The 18,393-nt window shown below is 38.0% G+C and overlaps 1 protein-coding gene across 1 annotated transcript in view; it reads right to left on the bottom strand.

Moving 5' to 3' along the window:
* Positions 1-18,393, bottom strand: part of NRXN1 (neurexin 1) — a 973,903-nt gene that overhangs the window by 460,483 nt on the left and 495,027 nt on the right. Inside the window, exons 16-17 of the mRNA XM_023746047.1 lie at positions 11,982-12,155; positions 6,587-6,706 (exon numbers count right to left, since the gene is read on the bottom strand). Coding sequence (XP_023601815.1) covers positions 6,587-6,706; positions 11,982-12,155 — 294 coding nt within the window. The remainder of the gene's footprint in view (positions 1-6,586; positions 6,707-11,981; positions 12,156-18,393) is intronic.

The raw sequence follows: 18,393 nt of genomic DNA, 5'->3' as shown, positions 1-18,393 counted from the left end.
TCCCTGAGATCCCACCCCACCCAAGCTGTGTGCAGAGGCTTTGGCATATGAATGGCCTGGCCCTTTGCAATCTAAAATTACCTAACAAACTGCAGCTGGGTCAGAGAGACCCAGAACTTCCAAAAGAAGGCCCAAGGCCCCACAGCAGATTGCATTGCTTCACAGCTGGGCCTCATCTGGGCACCTCCAAATCCCAAACAAAGAAGAGGAACATGCAGATCTCTCCATACCTCCTGCTAGGTAGCCTCAGGCAAATTACCACCTCCTTAGAGATCCAAGTGCCAGTGTATACAGTGGTCAGAGTGGGACCATCCAGATTACAACTCCTCCGATCCATATGGGACACACTCAGGGGGCAGACTCAGTGAGCACCAAAGCCCCACTTAAACAAGTCTAGCCCCATAAGGGTGTCTCCAGCACAGAAGTTCTCCCACCATAGACACAGCTGATTCTCACAGCCAATTGGCCTGGAGGTCAATTCTTTCCAGTGATACCAACTACAATCAAGGCTTAACTACAACAAGACTGTGCACACAGCCCACAAAGGGGTGCACCAAGAGTGTCCACCTCAGGTAATTGGGGAGGCTGAGCCACTGGGCCCTATAGGACACCTAGCACAGAAAACCACTCTATCAACACGGGAAAGCAGCCAAAATGCGGAGACAAAGAAACAGGTCACAAATGACAGAAATGGAGGAAAGCAAACTACTGGATATAGAGTTCAAAACCACGGTTTTAAGGTTTTTTAAGAATTTTCTAGAAACCGCCGATAAATATAGTAAGACCCTCAATAAATCTAATGGGACCCTCGAGGATATGAAAAAGGACCAACTAGAAATTAAGCATACACTGACTGAAATAAAGAATATTATACAGAGATCCAACAGCAGACTAGAGGAACGCAAGAATCAAGTCAAAGATTTGAAGTACGAAGAAGCAAAAAACACCCAACTGGAAAAGCAAAAAGAAAAAAGAATCCAAAAATATGAAGATAGTGTAAGGAGCCTCTGGGACAACTTCAAGCATACGAACATCCGAATTATGGGGGTGCCAGAAGAAGAGAGAGAGGAAGATATTGAAAACCTATTTGGAGAAATAATAACAGAAAACTTCCCCTACCTGGTGAAAGAAATAGACTTACAAGTCCAGGAAGCACAGAGAACCCCAAACAAAAGGAATCCAAAGAGGACCACACCAAGACACATCATAATTAAAATGCCAAGAGCAAAAGACAAAGAGAGAATCTTAAAAGCAGCAAGAGAAAAACAGCTAGTTACCTACAAGGGAGTACCCATATGATTGTCAGCTGATTTCTCAACAGAGACTATGCAGGCCAGAAGGGAGTGGCAAGAAATATTCAAAGTGATGAATAGCAAGAACCTACAACCAAGATTAGTCTACCCAGCAAAGCTATCATTCAGAATTGAAGGTCAGATAAAGAGCTTCACAGAGAAAAGGAAGCTAAAGGAGTTCATCACCACCAAACCAGTAATATAGGAAATGCTGAAAGGTATTCTTTAAGAAGAGGAAGAAGAAGAAAAAGGTAAAGATAAAAATTATGAACAACAAATACATATCTATCAACAAATGAATCTAAAAATCAAGTGAATAAAAAATCTGATGAACAGAATAAACTGGTGAATATAATAGAATCAGGGGCATAGAAAGGGAGTGGACTGACAATTCTCGTGGGGGAAGGGGTGTGGGGGTGCGTGAAGAGACTGGACAAAAATCGTACACCTATGGATGAGGACAGTGGGGGGGTGGGTAAGGGCAGAGGGTGGGGTGGGAACTGGGTGGAGAGGAGCTATGGGGGGGGGGAAGAGGAACAACTGTAATAATCTGAACAATAAAGATTTTTTAAAAAAGTAAAAGCAAACCTAAAAGCCTCAAGTTTCAAACATTTGCACCAGAGATTCAGGCATGCTCCCCTCCCAAGCCCCTGCACCCCCACCTCTATGGTAACAGACACGGTTGAAACTGAACTGTAATTTGGCACACAACATTTCTATACTAATGTAATGTGACAATGTTATGATGTTTGCTATTTTCCATATAATCATAGCCATATTCATCATCCCCAACCTGATGTTAAATTAATTAATATAGTTACATTCTATTCTGGACCAATGGGTGAAAGCAGAAAAGGATTATTGGAGCATAATGGTTTGATGATGGGGTGTGTGTTTGTGTGTTTGTGTGTGTGTGTGTGTGTGCAAGCATGTATAGGTGACAGGTAGACTTTATATAAGGAATGTAAACTCTCAGAACTGGCATATAGCAAGCACTCTATAAGTGATTACATCCAAAAGGAAGTTCACAAATAGCTACAATATGTGGAAAGTACAAAAACTGTTTCTCTTTTAGAAGAGGGAAAGGTAATGCTCATCTCAGAAGACCAGCGAAGTTTCCAGTTTAAGTCGAGACTGAAAATGAAAACAGAATTCTTTCAGCGGATAGAGTGAAAGGAATGGATTCTGGGTAGAAAGAGTGCATTCTCCAAGAGAAGAAGTTAGCACCGACAATGGGGAGGAGAATGGGAAAGTGTCATGTTGTTCAGAAAGCCATAGGTAAGATCATTGACAGTAACATGTCTCATGGACAAGGTTCTGCAATAGATAAAGATGAAAATGAACGCTGGGGTCAGACCATGGAGGTTCATGAACTCCGAACTGATGATTTTGGAGCGTGTTGTTGGCCACTGAGGTGTACTAGAAATCCTTATATAAAATTCATTCACCTAGTCCACTTTGATTTAGTGAGTTACTATGATCAGCACTTACATGCAACACGATATGAAAACACTGGGCTTATGAGCCAAAAAGATAAAGAATATTGTCCCTGAACGAAGCATATAGTCTTACAGGGAGATAAGACCAAACATAAATAACTATAAAGTAGAGAGTGATGGCTGATGAAACAGCATTAACAAAACCCCATAGAATTCAGAGGAGGAAAATATCGTCTCTAGTCAGGAGAACCAGGAAGAGTGGGTGATATGTCAAATAGGGCGAACAGGAAGGAAGAACTGGTATGGAGGCATGGGGTGAACTGGAGGAGGGAGGTATAAGAAGTGAAAAACTCAAACTGCAGATTACTACAATAACCAGAAAAAAATAATATTGGGTACCTAAACTATGGCATTGATATGAAAGAATTGAGGAATTCAGTACACTACACTCACACTTGTGCACACACCCATACACACTCACAGCAATTGTTTTTGTCAACAAGTTGGCCATTTAGATGGCAATTTTCCAGGGAAGAAAGGCTTCTACAAAGTTTTCTTTAGAAGTAGACTTTTCCATCATTTGCCTAAGTCTCTTTTTTTGAAAGATTCAAGTTCGTTAATTAGTATGATTTATCCAAGATTACAAGTACAAGCTAAAAAGTATTCCCATCTTCCCATTGTAAATTGTATCTCCAGGCTAACATAAATAAAATGTTCTAGTTATTCTTACCACTCTATGAATCTTATCAGAGAGATGACATTTAGGTCTATTGGAGGATATGGGGGGAGCGGATCTCTTTTGCAATGGGGTGTGCTTTTGTTCTTTCCTCTTTTGAAAAGTTTTATGTCTATTTTCCTTTTTTGTTTGTTTTCTATGCAGTTGAAGGCTGCAGTCACAGAATTTATGAATACATACCTAAGTTGAAAATAATAATTCCATTAAGAAATGAAATGCCCTAAGTTGATTTTTTAAAGTCAATCTCTATACAGAAAAAGTTTTTTAAAATTCCAGGAATCACACTAATTCTATTTGTGCAATTATAAAGAAACAATGAGATAGAGAGAAAAGGCTGATTTTGATCAATTTAAAAAGTGAAGAAAATGTGTCATGCTACTTTTACAGTTACTATTGTACCTTTTACAAATTATAGTTCATATGAAAATAAGATTTGCTTTTAAATATTCATTTGTACCTCCATATCCTCACTACCAAAACTCCGAAGTACAAACCAAGAAACTCACATTTCCAGAAAACCCACTAAGAGGTAATGATTTAATCAAAATGCATGTATTTTCAGAACCCTCCAAGTAATTTTCATGCTGATTCGTATAAGAGGCATATCTGGAGACACAGTTATTGGATGACATTTACCTTATTTACAAGAAAATAACAAATAGCCTTATCATTGGCATCGCCACTACTATCACCCAGAGCTGCATTCAAATAATTTTCTGTAAAAATGATTTGAAGACAGCATGATACTTAAAGTAGGATCTCGATGTTCCTTTAGGAAATGTCTAGCAAATAGATACAGAAAATTATATTCTTCCTACTTAACCAGTATATGAGAATACACAATCTGACACAACCAAATGGCAACTGTTTTATAAAACATATAAACTAGATTAAGCAAAGTTTGGCAATGAAAGTTCTTTAGCAAAATGAAAAACATTTCCATGCACAAAAGCTCTCTCAGCTAGCACATGTGATCACATATCTGTCAGGATCAAGCAAGCTTAAAACTTTGCCTTAATAAAAGCATAACAAATTATTAGTCTTCTTGTTGTCCTTGAGCATAAGTTTATGTTATTTTTCTATGGAAGTTACTATTCTATCTAATAAAGAGGGAATATGCTAATTGACCCTCACACCGTTGCAAAGATGGTGGCACCCACAGCCGATAAGGAAGGAATATGCTAATTGACTGCCCCACCCTCAAAGATGGTGGCGCCCACAGCCACAAGATGGCGGCACCCAGTCCCCTCAGCTCCGCTGGAGCAGCAGGCGCATGGCACGCCTGCCTCTGGAGTCCTCCAGTCCCCTCAGCCCACCAGCCACCCAGGGCCAGCCCGAGGCACAGACACACCTCAGATGTCGGCTGCCCAGCCACTCAGGGCCGGCCAAGGCTTGCACTGCTGGCAGTGGCAGCAGCAGAGGTGTGATGGGGTGTTGCCTCCCGCTCCTGAGGGCTTCCGGACTGTGAGAGGGGGCAGGCTTGGCTGAGGGACCCCTGCCCTTCCTCCAGTGCATGAATTTTCATGCACCGGGCCTCTAGTATTTATATATCTTTATTAAAATCATCTATAAGTTATTTGCTTTGCTTTATGTACATATAAGTACTAAATCTTATGTAAGGTTATTCATATAACCCCAAATGAGGTGGTTTGTGTGATTTGATTGTAGAAATACACTGTTTGCAAATGTGTGAAAGTTTACTTGAAATTCTATGAAAGATGTCACCGGTAAAATGGAGACTAAATATTTCTCCATCTATGGTGGTGTGATCTCTTCCAGGTACTATTTTACTTTTCATTAATTGCTTGTTATACCTGCATTCAATATTTTGGATAGGAAACTTGAAGAGAGATGGTGAATTGTACACTATTGCTAGGCAACAACTTAGTTCAATGAAATATTATAGTTTGACCCCATTTTCAACATTGTGATACATATATCTATAGACATGAAGAGAGTCTGTAATAGAAAAAGGTCAAAATGAACACAGTCTTTCTTTAAATCCATTCTCAAGCCCAGCCTTCGCATGGAAGCCCAGACCTTCAATCATCGCCATCGCCTATCCCAGTGATCGGCAAACTGCGGCTCGTGAGCCACATGCGGCTCTTTTGCCCCTTGAGTGTGGCTCTTCCACAAAATACTGACTTCTGCGCATGGGCCACAAAGTTTCAATCGCACTGTATGTGCGCGCCCACATGTGGTATTTTGTGGAAGAGCCATACTCAAGGGGCCAAAGAGCCACATGTGGCTCGTGAGCCGCAGTTTGCCGACCACTGGCCTATCCCATCATCCAAGACTAGCTTTCCTTAAATGTGGTAGCATTTACAAACATAAAGCAGGTGCCTTATTTTACAACCAGGAAGCTTTGTCACAAATATTTTCTCAATACAGAAATGTAATGTTTTGTGGGAAATGTTTTTATCATTTTGATGAAATGCTATAAAGCATGATCTATTTTAATGTTTAGAAACAAAACATCATTCTCCGTACCAGTTAATTCAATCTCAAAATCCTCACTGCAATCACACAGCTTAGACACTACCAGATATTCCACGATACAAGGTGAACACTGTTTCTTTGTCATTCTTATATTGTGAGATGAAAGGGGGGAAACCCACAAGTGGCTAAAATATAAGGGAGAGTACTTCAAGGACAAAGTTTAAACATGTTTTTAAAGTAAAAGGTAGATATTGGCTTGAATACAATAGAGAGTGGAATAAACATAATGAGAACTGTCACCATTTGCTAAAATTACAGTCCTCAAGATGTAACCCTACAAAATTAAACATTACTTGATATAAAGCAATTATGAAGTCTCTTTCAAAAAAACCAGGGTGAACTGTCACATATAGGACATAAAAACATTATTTTCAACATGGTGACCATTAGCAATTCAAAACAATGGACAAGAGTGGAAAAACCAAAGAATCACCATCAGGTAGCTAACAGCATCCTTGATTAATACTTTAGTATTTAAGAGGGTCTTTTCTGTAGAAACAACTGCTTCACCTGCTTAGGACTGTGTACCTTACAGACACTATGAAGAGTCCCCATTTGAGAGCCTGGACATCAAACTGTAACAAAAATGAGTATCAGTCCACGTGCGCACAGGTACTTACGGTCATTGCAGAGCGGGCCACTGAAGGAAGTCATGCTGCAGTCACAGCTGAAGCCATCCCACTGCTGCAGGCACACGCCTTGATTGGAACACGAGTCCTCTTGGCAGGTTGTGCTGGGCCCTGTTAACACAATCCAAAAGAAACTTGGTTTCCTATTTAAAAATCCCAAAGTGCTTTATATACGAGCTAGGTCACATATAGTAGTTGCCAACACCTCAAAGTATATGACCAAACCAGTTTTGAAAGTTCTAGTTCACACACCTGAATTAGAAACAGAGAAGCTGTAATATGAATGTTTTCTGAAGTTTCAAGTGCAGGACAAAATACATTATAATAGTAAATGAAAGCAACAAATAGTAAAAGCAAGCACAAAGCTTCCAGTATGATTAGGCATCATCCATAATTCTCTACCACCATTTGAATTTCAGAAAAGTGCATGGATCTCCTTAACTTCTCACAATGAATAGAGACACCATGAAAAATAGAGATTATAACTTCATGAAATTGAGATAACTGAAGAGAGGTATGCAAAAATGTCCTAGGTCTTCTAGAAGTTTCCCTGCACAAACTATGGATAAAGTTATGATTGTTGGGTGTTTCCGATAGGTATGTTGGCAAGTATCAATTCGCATGCTTTGACAATTTCATGCAATTAAACATAAAATGAATAACTGTATAAATGACATGCCCCATTTTAACATACAAGTAAAAAGAATGCTATTCTATTTCTAAAGAATCAGAACTAGAACACTGAAAAACAAAGAACTAAACGAAGGATGATAAAAGCACTAAAGGTAACCACTATACAAACATAGTCAAGACTGAAAGCCTTTATGCAAACTATGCTACAGAATGAGGTTTCTTGCACAATGTGCAAAAAAAGGAGAAAAATTAAATCTGAACCCAAACAACAGTTACTGCAAAAATGTTAAAAAAAATGTTATTTGGTGGTTTCCACTCGGTATTATGGGGTTTCAGTCTTGTTTTGTACACACAGGGCTATCTACCTTGCAAGTCAGCTTTCATCAATGCAACTTTGTCAGCAAAATAAAAAAAAAAGCAAAATATATTAAATGTTAGTAAGCAATACTGAAATGAGGCAAACACAGGAGAACGTTCAGATTCAGAAAGCATGCTGCTGTAAAAGGGGAGAGAAATGCTATGTAAAGCAAATAAATTCATACGAACAGCCATAAATCTTAAGCCAAAAATAAGAAAGTGGTAATTTATTAGAATTTTACTATATATGTGTGTGTGTGTGTACATATATAAAAAGATTAATTGAGCTGATGACATGAAATGAAGGAAAGTTACAAGGGCTTCTGTAGCTTTTCCTCTCTTGGACAGATATAAGCACATTACCGAAGGGACTGACTGCATTGTAGAACCTCAATACTAAGAACTAACTTAGGGAAGATTGAAAATGGAATACTAGCCAACTAAATAACTATAGAATAAAACTGTAAAGTATTCCGTAGTAAACACAATTATATAATTTTTATGAAAATGTCAAAATAGACACCAGTAATTGGGGTAACTGCTTTAGTGAGTGAGAATTACCTAAAATTAGCCTTTATATAAGTTAATGTTTTTGTAAAATGTCCATTTTAACATGGTACTTACAATCAGATTTCTATTATGGTTTTCTTAAAGGTATTCTTCATAGAAAGTTATTAAATTTAGCATAACCCACGTGAATTCTCACAACCGTAATATTCTAAATACTAACTATATAATAACAATAATTTTGGCATAGTAGTAATAATAGTTACTATTAGTAACAATTGTTACTAATAATTATAATAATCTCACAGGTCTGAGAGACTAAATAGATGTAATAATTTTTCTCACCCATTGCATCAAATAACCAAGAACCACTGAATTATTTAGTTTTTTTTGTTCTTCTAATCTGTGAGAGGTAAGTGATCTGGTGATCTTTATCTCATGGTAGTAGAGACTGAAAATAGTGTTTGCTAAAAAAAAAAAAAAAATGAACAAACTCTTAAAGCAATAGTCCTTAGCACATTCCTTCTTGGGATAAGCATCGGGTCGAGGAGTGGTGCAAGCCCAGTGGCTGTTTGATCAAGGGATAGGTGCTCCCTTGCAGAAAAGAGCAGGAGCAAACACTGATGAAGGGCCAGATTTTCGTTTTTGCAAAAATGATCAGAAATACAATTACAAAATGATGCTGAACTCTAAAACTGGTAAAATTGCAACCCTAAAGAGTGATCTCCTCATATTGTGAAGCAGCAACTCAGGGTACCTGCCAAAATTTATGTAGGCATACAGACATGCTTTTATTACTTTTTTTTTTCATTATCACAACAGTCTTTTTATATTCCGGTATTACAAGAGAATGCATGCCTATGCCTGACAAGATACATTTTTCAAAATACTCACTTTCTAGAACAATGTTTAAACATTGGCAGGCATCTGGCCTGCAATTTATTTTTCCCTTTATATATCATGTCCCTTTATTTTTATCACACACAAAAATTAGAAACAAGCCACAAGGACATTTGTATTAAGTGGTTAAAAGATAAGGACATGTCTGAAAAGAAAAGAAAAGGAAAGTGAAGGTAAAACTACAATCTCTGGAAACCAAAGAGACAATAGCTGAAAGTGGCTAGATGTCTGAGCTTTACGTAAGGTAAACTTGGGTTCAAAGCTTCCATCATCCACTTACTAGCCCTGTGACCTCAGAAAGGTCACCTCCCAACTCTGAGGCTTGATCTACTTATCTAAAAAAGTCTGTAATACCTAGTTTATATAGTTTTGAGGAGTAAATAAAATAGCATATGTGAACTTAATGTGACCAGTGCTCAATGGTAGCTTTAATAATTATTTCTGTCACTTAAAAATGCATTTTGGGGCTGAGTGTTAGGAGTCTATGCAAAGAGTATCTAAGTTAAAAAAAAAATCACTGACTTCACATATGAAAGTTAACTGGACTCAATACTGAGCTGAACTGAGCCTGGTTACCAGTTCACCTTGCCTTTTATGTAAGCAGGGCAATGCCATCTCAAGCAGTAGAATTCAAAGTGTAGTTCTCAGACCAATAGCATCAGCTTCATTTAGGACCTTGTTATCAATGTAAATTCTTGGGCCCCATCCTGGACCGACTGAGTCAGAATCCCTGGGGGTGGTGTCCAGTAATTGGGTCTTAACAATTATACGGGCATTTCTAACACTGGCTAAAGTTGGAGAAAGATTCATCCTCAAGGAATGTGCAAGCTCCCTCCCCTAGCTAATACGCGGTATAAATAACATGAGCTCTTACCAACTAAGATTAGTTAGAAATGAAAAGCAGCAAATGAATATTTAGGGAAGTCCAAAAACTTCTTACATAAAAGGGGCGTAGAGATTTTTAGGTCCTTTTGGGTAGGAATGATAGAAAATACTGAAAAGATATTTAGTTATGTGAAATTTGTACTATTTCTATTAATATGAAAGTTAAGTGAGCCCAATGTGACTTGGACTCAAAATTCTTGAAACAATAATATCTAGAGAGAGAATTTAAGGAGTACTTAGAATATGATCACAAATCCTAAAAGCATGTAATTATTCCTATGACAGGTACATCTGAGATTCCTAGAAAACATATAGGATAGAAATAATCATAAATTAAAAGTTGTTAATATTGATGTTGGAATTAAAAAATGAGGAAAGTGTCAAGGCAGAAAGGCAGGGGTAAGGTAACATTCCAAGAAAAAAAAAAGAAAAATGAGGTAAAAGACGGTGAGAATTATTAAACCTCAGATATTAAAGCATCCTACATAAGGTAGGAAGGAATCATTGTTATCATCTACTGAATGAAGTTTATGGCTTTCCAAGAGGATATAAAATCCAGTCACCTTAACCAACTTGCCCACTAGATTATGTTGGAAAATAACATGAAATATCATTTCTGCTAATATTCTTTCTCAATACATCTTCCTCTCATATCATGTGCCAGTGGTGGGGGATCATGTGTGTTTTTGGTTTTCTATCTGGTATGTGTTTAGTTGTGAATGTGTCTGTCTGTCTTCTCTCACCATTTTTTTATGGATGAGATGTCACTTATCAAGCAATTGGTAGAAAGGCCTATTTTTGAAAAATATTTTCAGGATAGTTTGTAGTACTTTTTTTTTTATGTACTTATTCTCACAAATTAGACCATGTTCAAGAATTCAAGTTGTATCTCACATTCTTGTATCTATCCACTAGAAGGGAGTTATTCACTTAACAACTTTGTTTGCTTTGCTAAACTGGTAAAGGAGAAAACACAAGTTTCCCTTTGTTTTACAGAAAGTGTTACTCCAAAATTTGAAAGAAAGAAAATAAATGTGGTGATAACATTAAAACTCAATTTGACAGAGACGTCCATTAAATAGCCTTACCCTTCGGCAGGGTTAAAATACAGTTTGAATTTCATCTGACTTTTCAGGGAAATATATGTTGCAGAGAGAAAAAATATATTTTCAAATAAAAAAAAATCCCACGTGCTTAGGTAATTGCTAAGTCTAATGGCATTATTTGGGCTGAGAGAAAATGATTCATAATCTCCCAGGGGATAGGAATTCACATTTCTTTCTTTGCTTCTCCCATGGAAAATTTCCTTATGAATTTAAAGTTTTCAAAATGGCCCAAACTGTGTTCAACATTAAAGGAGAAGCAGCAACACATTCAGAACCACAAAATTCAAGATAATGTGATTAAATTACATTTATGGAGGGAGAATTGGCTCAAATAATCTGAGGTGTTGAAGTGAAAATTTTCTAAAATGGAAGTAGCAATCAAAAAGTACTCCTACAGATCTTAGTCTGATAGAAAGCACAAAAGAACAGGAAGATTCTTGAACACATTTCTGAAGTAGGGAATACTAGTCTTGAGTAGTAGGAGAAACCAATTTTTGCTAAAACAAACTGATAATATATATACTCATGCTGCTGGCTAGATACAAATCAAAAAGTAATTTGAGAATGGTATCTAAACTTTATTCTCTTGTTATATCCTATTGAATGTATATTTCAAACAACAGGCTCAAACTGATTAACACTTGCTGGAATAAATATATTTTTCCTCTCTAAATGGGATGTCTATTTAATGTTATAAAGCAAGCACTGCAGAACCGATTAACACACAAACTATGTAAACTATAGAATGCAAAGAAGCAGAATATAACAAGAACCATGGATATAGCTCCTGTTTGACATCAGGCATAGTGTAGGCCTGCAAACAGTCCAGAAAAATTAAGATTTATGGGTTGAAAGGTTAAAAACATGAATAAGGATTTCTAAGCCCTCAGTGGGGGGTTGACCAGTTGGCAGAAATGAATTTTGCTGGCTAGAGAGATCTGTTCTCATTTACAGGTAGAATTGGAATTATTAGAGTGTGACATAACAAAATCTAGTACCTTCGCATCCTCTCTCGATCTGTCCATTGCAGAAAAGGGCATCTGAGATGAGGTCTGGAAGCCGTCCATTTAGATCGACTGATGCCAGGCAGCCTTGAAAGCCCTCCTTGGCATGGACAAGTTTCGGCAAGGACTTGTATGTTTCTTTCGCCACTCCTCCTATATACAAGTCACCTGTGGAAAGATCAAAGTTTTGGTCACAAAAGGAACTTGTCCTTGACTTTAAACATACAATAGGACAGGAAAAAAATATAGTGAGGTTTACGTTTCATTAAATTAATAAAAGCGAGCTAATTTTAACACTAGTCATTTTCCTAAAAGCACAAACCAACAGAATGCACTGAGTGCCATACAGTGTGGCCAAGTGGGAGGAACATGGGCCAAGTGGTTACATGTTCCTACATTGAAATCTGAGCCCCATTATTTCCAACTCTGTAACTTTAACAATTTTTTGTTTTTTTTTTTTTTGTTTTTCTGATCATTACTAGTCTCATTTCTGAAACAGAAATAAAACCTACGGTTATGTGAGGATTAACTGAGAGAAAATATAAGAAGTATCCATCATAGTGAAAATATGTAATAGACAGTCAATAGGTGTTATTATCAAACCTACTTTCTGCTTAGAGAAGTCTGGGTTTTCAGTTAATCAGAAGTTCAACAAATTTTCTCTAGGGTCCAAAATTACTTTTTCTACTATGCTTAAGCCCATTATCCTTGCCTGTACCTATTTTATTCACTAACTCACTCCCACAATAGTCTGGATATATACCTGAATTTTTTTGTCCTTTTTCAGGTTATTTATTATTATTATTATTATTATTATTATTATTATTTACAGTTATACCACTTTGAATTCTTTATGCTACACTAGGATCTGTTAACAAGCTGTCAATTTTCCCCAAAAATTTTATTGCAGTTTCTAATGCAGCACTTTGCTCTACTTTGTCATCTTCATGTGTCTAGGTTTATGGGCCACTACTTTAAAAAATAAACTGCAATTTATGTTTGATTCTGTTTCCTTTCCTATCATAGATTATTCACCATATCTAAATGGCATTGAGTAGATGTAATTTATGGACTTTGGTTCATTAAACACTTCATCAGTGCAGAACATAAGGAGGGTGACCCCCAAATACCATAATACATTGCCCCTGTCTACAAGTCCTGATGAACATACTCTTTTTAGCTACTTCTGACTTTTGTCATTTGAATTTTCTCTCACATTAACCATTCTCACTTTCATGCCACTTGATACCTTTTCCCCATTTTAACACTAATCCCTTGCACTACTCATGCTTACTGGGACCCCCCTGTGTTGTCTTCATGGGACTTGGGAACAAGGAGAACCGATACACATGCTGTTTGTTTAGTCATGAGTAATAACGTCCTAGGCCTCTGACCCAGAAACCTTATGTATTCTGCCAGCATCTGTGAACCAGTAATAAGCTAACCGATTAGCTTGTAGGTAGGGTAAAAATCAATCCACAGATATAACACTCTTGAATTACACTGATGAGTACATTGAGCTTGCTGAAAGTCATTTACCCATAAAAACTGAGACTTCGGTCCTTGACCTACTAACTAAGGCTCTAAGTATTACACTGGAATATCATTAATCCTGCATAATTTGCACAGAAGGTACTGGATATTTTGACTTCCTCCACCTCTAAAGAACATAAACATCTATTGACTATTAACTACTAATATTAAAAGGTGGCGTGTTGTTGGTCTGAGCTGGAATACTATTTTTGAAATAATTTGATTTTTTTCTACACATTTCCTTTTTCTCCTTAGACTTTCCTCTCTTACACTTCAAGCCATTGTGTTTTAGATGCCTCAGAGAAGCGAAATGAATCATAAACTAAACTTACAAATTATCTTTCTATATGTGAGTCTTAAAAGCCAAGACTTTTAGAGGATTAAAGTAGAATATACAGGCAATTACATAAGAAGAGCAAAGCTTTCCTGCCTCTCCTGTGGGCAAGCAGGAGAGAAAGTTGGAGAAGACATGTGAGCTCAGTCATTGGTGAATGACAAAAAGAAGACATTGTGCTCTGACTTGAGGGGGAGCCGTGGGGGATGCTAAAACCTCAGGTAGGCTTACGGGGGTGATATTGATCTGTGTGCATTTCCCCAAGAGAACTCAGAAGCGACAGTGAGAACCTTGAGAAGAAATGGCTGCATGGTAAATTTGGACATGCTGAAAGTTTAGGCAGACTCACAGAACTTCCCATAGTCTACTGTGGTGGAGGAGCAACAGAACAATTCCCTGAGTGGCACAAAAAAATAAGCAGAAAATGACTGACCTGAAGGGGTTATGCATACAAGAATGAAGGTGCTGGGTAGCAATTCATTGAGCATCTGAGCTATGAATACAGAATATCCAAGAGCAGCTCCTATGCAATCTCTCTCTACATCCCCCAAATTGGTACCCTGGGAAATCCCTAACCCCACTTAATTTAGACACAATCCCAGGGAAATAAGAAAACTAAAATTGCCTGAGATGATATTTTCACTAACTCAACAAATCAGAGCTCAATGTAGAAACCAAGGTGAGTTATAGAAGAATAGATATAGATTTCTTGCACATCTGAGATTGTGGGCTGAGAGTCATACTGTTACATGCCAAATGTCAAGGCAGGAAAATGCTCCCTACACTAGTTTATTAAACTAAAATTGTTAGGAAATTCCAGCTCTCCTCTAGAACTAATAAATGTAGTATTAGGAACAGTGGGTGTTAAATAAAGAATTCTTAGCACTGCTTCACATATAGAACTCAGTACTGAAAGTTAGGTAGGGAACACTATATTTGATAAACAATCTTGTCCTTTGTGATGATAACCTCCTGGAGGAGAGAGACTGTGTCTTTGTTTTACATTCTCCCACAGTGCCTAGTACCAGGCTATATAGCACAGTGGGCACTCAATAAATATTGAGGTCACAGTAGAAAAGAAGAAAGAAGAATGGTAAGGCAACACATGGGGAGAGCACTAATTCTAAAATGCATTGACTTCCTTTCCCCACTTCCTGCCACAATCCCATTTTTTTTTCTATTAGCAAACTTATTTGTTGAACAACTTTTTAAAGTGTATTAAAGAAAAGTAGTAAGCTTTCCCTTGTGCTATTAAAGAGCAGAAACGATCGATTCAAGCTGTGCAGGATACAAGCCTCAAACACACCAAGGTGGATGGGTCTGGCGTTGTAAGTAGGGGCATCATTTTCATTACAGAAGCTGCACTTAGTACCACCACTTAACATGGTCCTTATAAACTCTTCATACAACAGACAGTGGTCTAAGGTCCCCTGTTGGGTTGCCATATGAAGAGAACAAAGAAAACCCTTAAGTGGCCTGAGACCTGCGCAGCATTAGCACTTCATCAAAGATGCAGCTTCTCCTTTTGATCCTTGGGGTGCTAGCAAGAAAATGACCCATTAGCACTAATGGGATCTCCCAGGCAACAACCTGAGCATGGGAAGGAGGGTATGCCTTTTAATGACCCTTGTGTGAAGGAGAGCCAGGATGGACATCCTCTAAGAGCCAGTTTCCTCTAGACTTGAAACCATCGTGTTGCCCCTTCTTCAAGCTATGAGTGCTTTTTATTCAGACCCTTTAAGCAGACCATGTATGCAATTGACAAGGCAACAACGGAATTGGGATATTTTTCACAGAAGATGCAGAGAACATGTACAAAGCCACATAATCTCAAAACATCTGTTGTTGTTTTTTAATCTCAAGAATACCCTTATCTTTAGCACAAGTGCATATATATGTATGTGAATATCACAGGTATCCATTCCCTAGTAGCTGGGCAGTAGTGAGTAGTAGGGAATAGTGCACAAGCTTTTAAGTTATATATGGCTACAAATCCTGGCTCTGCCACTTATTGTTGTCTCAGTGTAGGCACGTTGTTACATAACTTCTTTAAGAGTCAGATTCTTCACCAGTGGAATGGGTTAACAATGCCCACCTGTGAGGATTATAAGGAATGTGTGTGAGCACTGGGGTAGAGCACACACTCAGCCCATCACTGCTACTGGTGTGGTTATGTGGACATGTCTGGTAAGGATGATGCATCTATAGTGTATCTCATTCTATGTTGATTGCACTGAGAGAGACAGAAGAGCGAGTCCAGGTAGTGCCCTTGTTTCTCGTGTAATGGAGTATCAAGGTGTCAAGCGTACACGTTTTATTTTACTTGATTCAGTTTTCAGTCATTTGTATCCTAGAACTGTGTCTTACACTACACTATGGGCAGCTCAAGAGGCTCTGCTGACATACTCAGAACCTCTTAAGCTGCCACATATTACCAGCATTGAACCTGGTAACATAAACCGGACAGTTGCTTGATAAATATCTCCTAATTTGATAAAAACAGATTAAGGGACACAAAAATGCAAGGGTCAGGTTGTAAGGTTCATGCTGAATGGGCCTATGGACTTGGATGGTGAGGTGGAGCTTTCTGGAGAATTTAGACCAGAAGGAAATATGGGACACATGATGTTGTAATGACATATATATAGGTTGCAGGCATGGAAACCAGCACAGGTTTACCATGGAGATAAAATGAATACAGCATTCAAAAAAGAGCATAAAAGGCCAGACTTGGCCAGAAGAGAGAATTTTTCAAAGGGGCACTGGTAAATAGTGTTTGATAAGTCAACTCAAAAGAAGGGCAATTGTAGCACAATAGAATATATGACTACTGGTTGAAAAACGAAAGCTGAACAACAACAAAAAGGTAAGTCCCCAAATAGAAGCCATGCAGGCTAGGAAACAAGGGATCATGAAGCAGTAATAATTTGGAAAGAAGAGATGAAACTAATTTAACATTGCCCACCTGGAATTTGAGTAGGAATGCCCTATTGACATGAGATGATGTAAACTGGGAGCTTAGGGAAAAGATGGTGGGGCTGTGAGGCATGGCTTGGGAGCCCTCAACCAAAAGCAGATGAAGTGGTGTAAGAGGTTTTCTCTTCTCTTAAAACAGGGGGCATAGGCAATTAGAGCGAGGGCTCCGAGGTCCTCCTTGCAGCGGCAGGATGCAAGTATCAGGGTATAATTAGTTCTTTGACTCAGCTTTCCTGTTTATTCACATGGATTTTTGGTGCCTCTTAAACATCTCGCTTTCATTCTAATTTAAAAAACAGCATATTTATAAAGGACATCTGCTTTGTAGATTTGGGTAACTAAAACTCCAGGGAGACGTGAGGCTCCAGTAATTTCTTGTAAGTGGCACTTGAAAAAAGAAAAAGCTGAAGTAAGGAAGACACACTGCCTCCCTTTCCTTCTGGCTGGACCAGAGAAAGTACAATTCTGGTATGTGAGCCCTGGACTTTGGACAGCAACTTTGGAGACAACTCTAACTTTTCTCTCAATTCTTGTGATTGGCTAGTAGAATAAGTACACACAGGCTGGAATGGTTTCTAAGAGCTATTCTGCAGGATAAGTGCATCCCCTTACCCCAGGGATCAAACTCTGCCCCAAATTTGCAATCGCCTTTAATGTCAATCGTTTATTGCATATCTACAAATGAACACCTGCAGGTCAGATCTTGACCATATACCTTAATACAGCAATTCTTTGGGAGGCAAATAAAATGTAAACCTTGTTTTATGAAAGTGTGCCCTGTTAGATAGGAGAAAAAAATCATCTATAACCCCTAGGGAACAGTCACTTATTTACTCTTTTTTTTTTCTCCTGGAAGAAAGTCAGAGTCACTATTTCCTGTGATTGCTTAAGTAAATGATATTAAATTACTGAAAGTAAAAGCATGGGAGTCATTAATATTTCTCTAATACATTTGAGCCTACAAGTAGATAAATGGAAACTTTTAAAACAAACCACACATGGGATTGAACAGCTAACCCTATCCAAAACCACATCCGAGTTCAAAGCACAGGAAATGTCCAATATTGAAGTCAAAGCTGGCAACTCAACTAGATGTTTTGTTCTAAGATACAAGAGCTGTGTCCTTTATAGATCTCTATGAAAAAAGTCAGGTAAATTTTAGAAACTCTTTGATGAAGAGATGCTCGGTGGTGAACAGTTTGATTTATTACTTATTCTCTAGCTTTATATACTTTAGTCTTCCTCAGTACAGTAAGGGTTCAATCCTAGAACTACCGGTGTTTGCTTCTGCAGGCGATGCCTGTGAATCATTTTTAGGCTTGTCGGGCTTTCTAAGTTCAGTCTAAAATCAAACCATCATCTTTCCCCTTGCTGGAGAACTATGTCCAGACTTCCCTGTTTCATAATAATCGCATTTCTAGTCTCCCTGATACCCAAAAGGAAAGTTCAAAATTATTTTTAACTTCATTCTGTATCTCAGAGCTTACATTCAAACTATTGCCAATGCTTCTGACATTCATCTTTTCTATTTTCATTTCCTTTTCCAGTACTTGTCTCCTTTTC

Source organism: Myotis lucifugus, unplaced genomic scaffold, assembly GCF_000147115.1.
Source record: "Myotis lucifugus unplaced genomic scaffold, Myoluc2.0 scaffold_6, whole genome shotgun sequence".
In the NCBI taxonomy this organism is placed as follows: Eukaryota; Metazoa; Chordata; class Mammalia; order Chiroptera; family Vespertilionidae; genus Myotis; species Myotis lucifugus.
The sequence above is the reverse complement of the archived record's forward strand: the minus strand, read 5'-3'. Positions and strand labels throughout refer to the sequence as shown.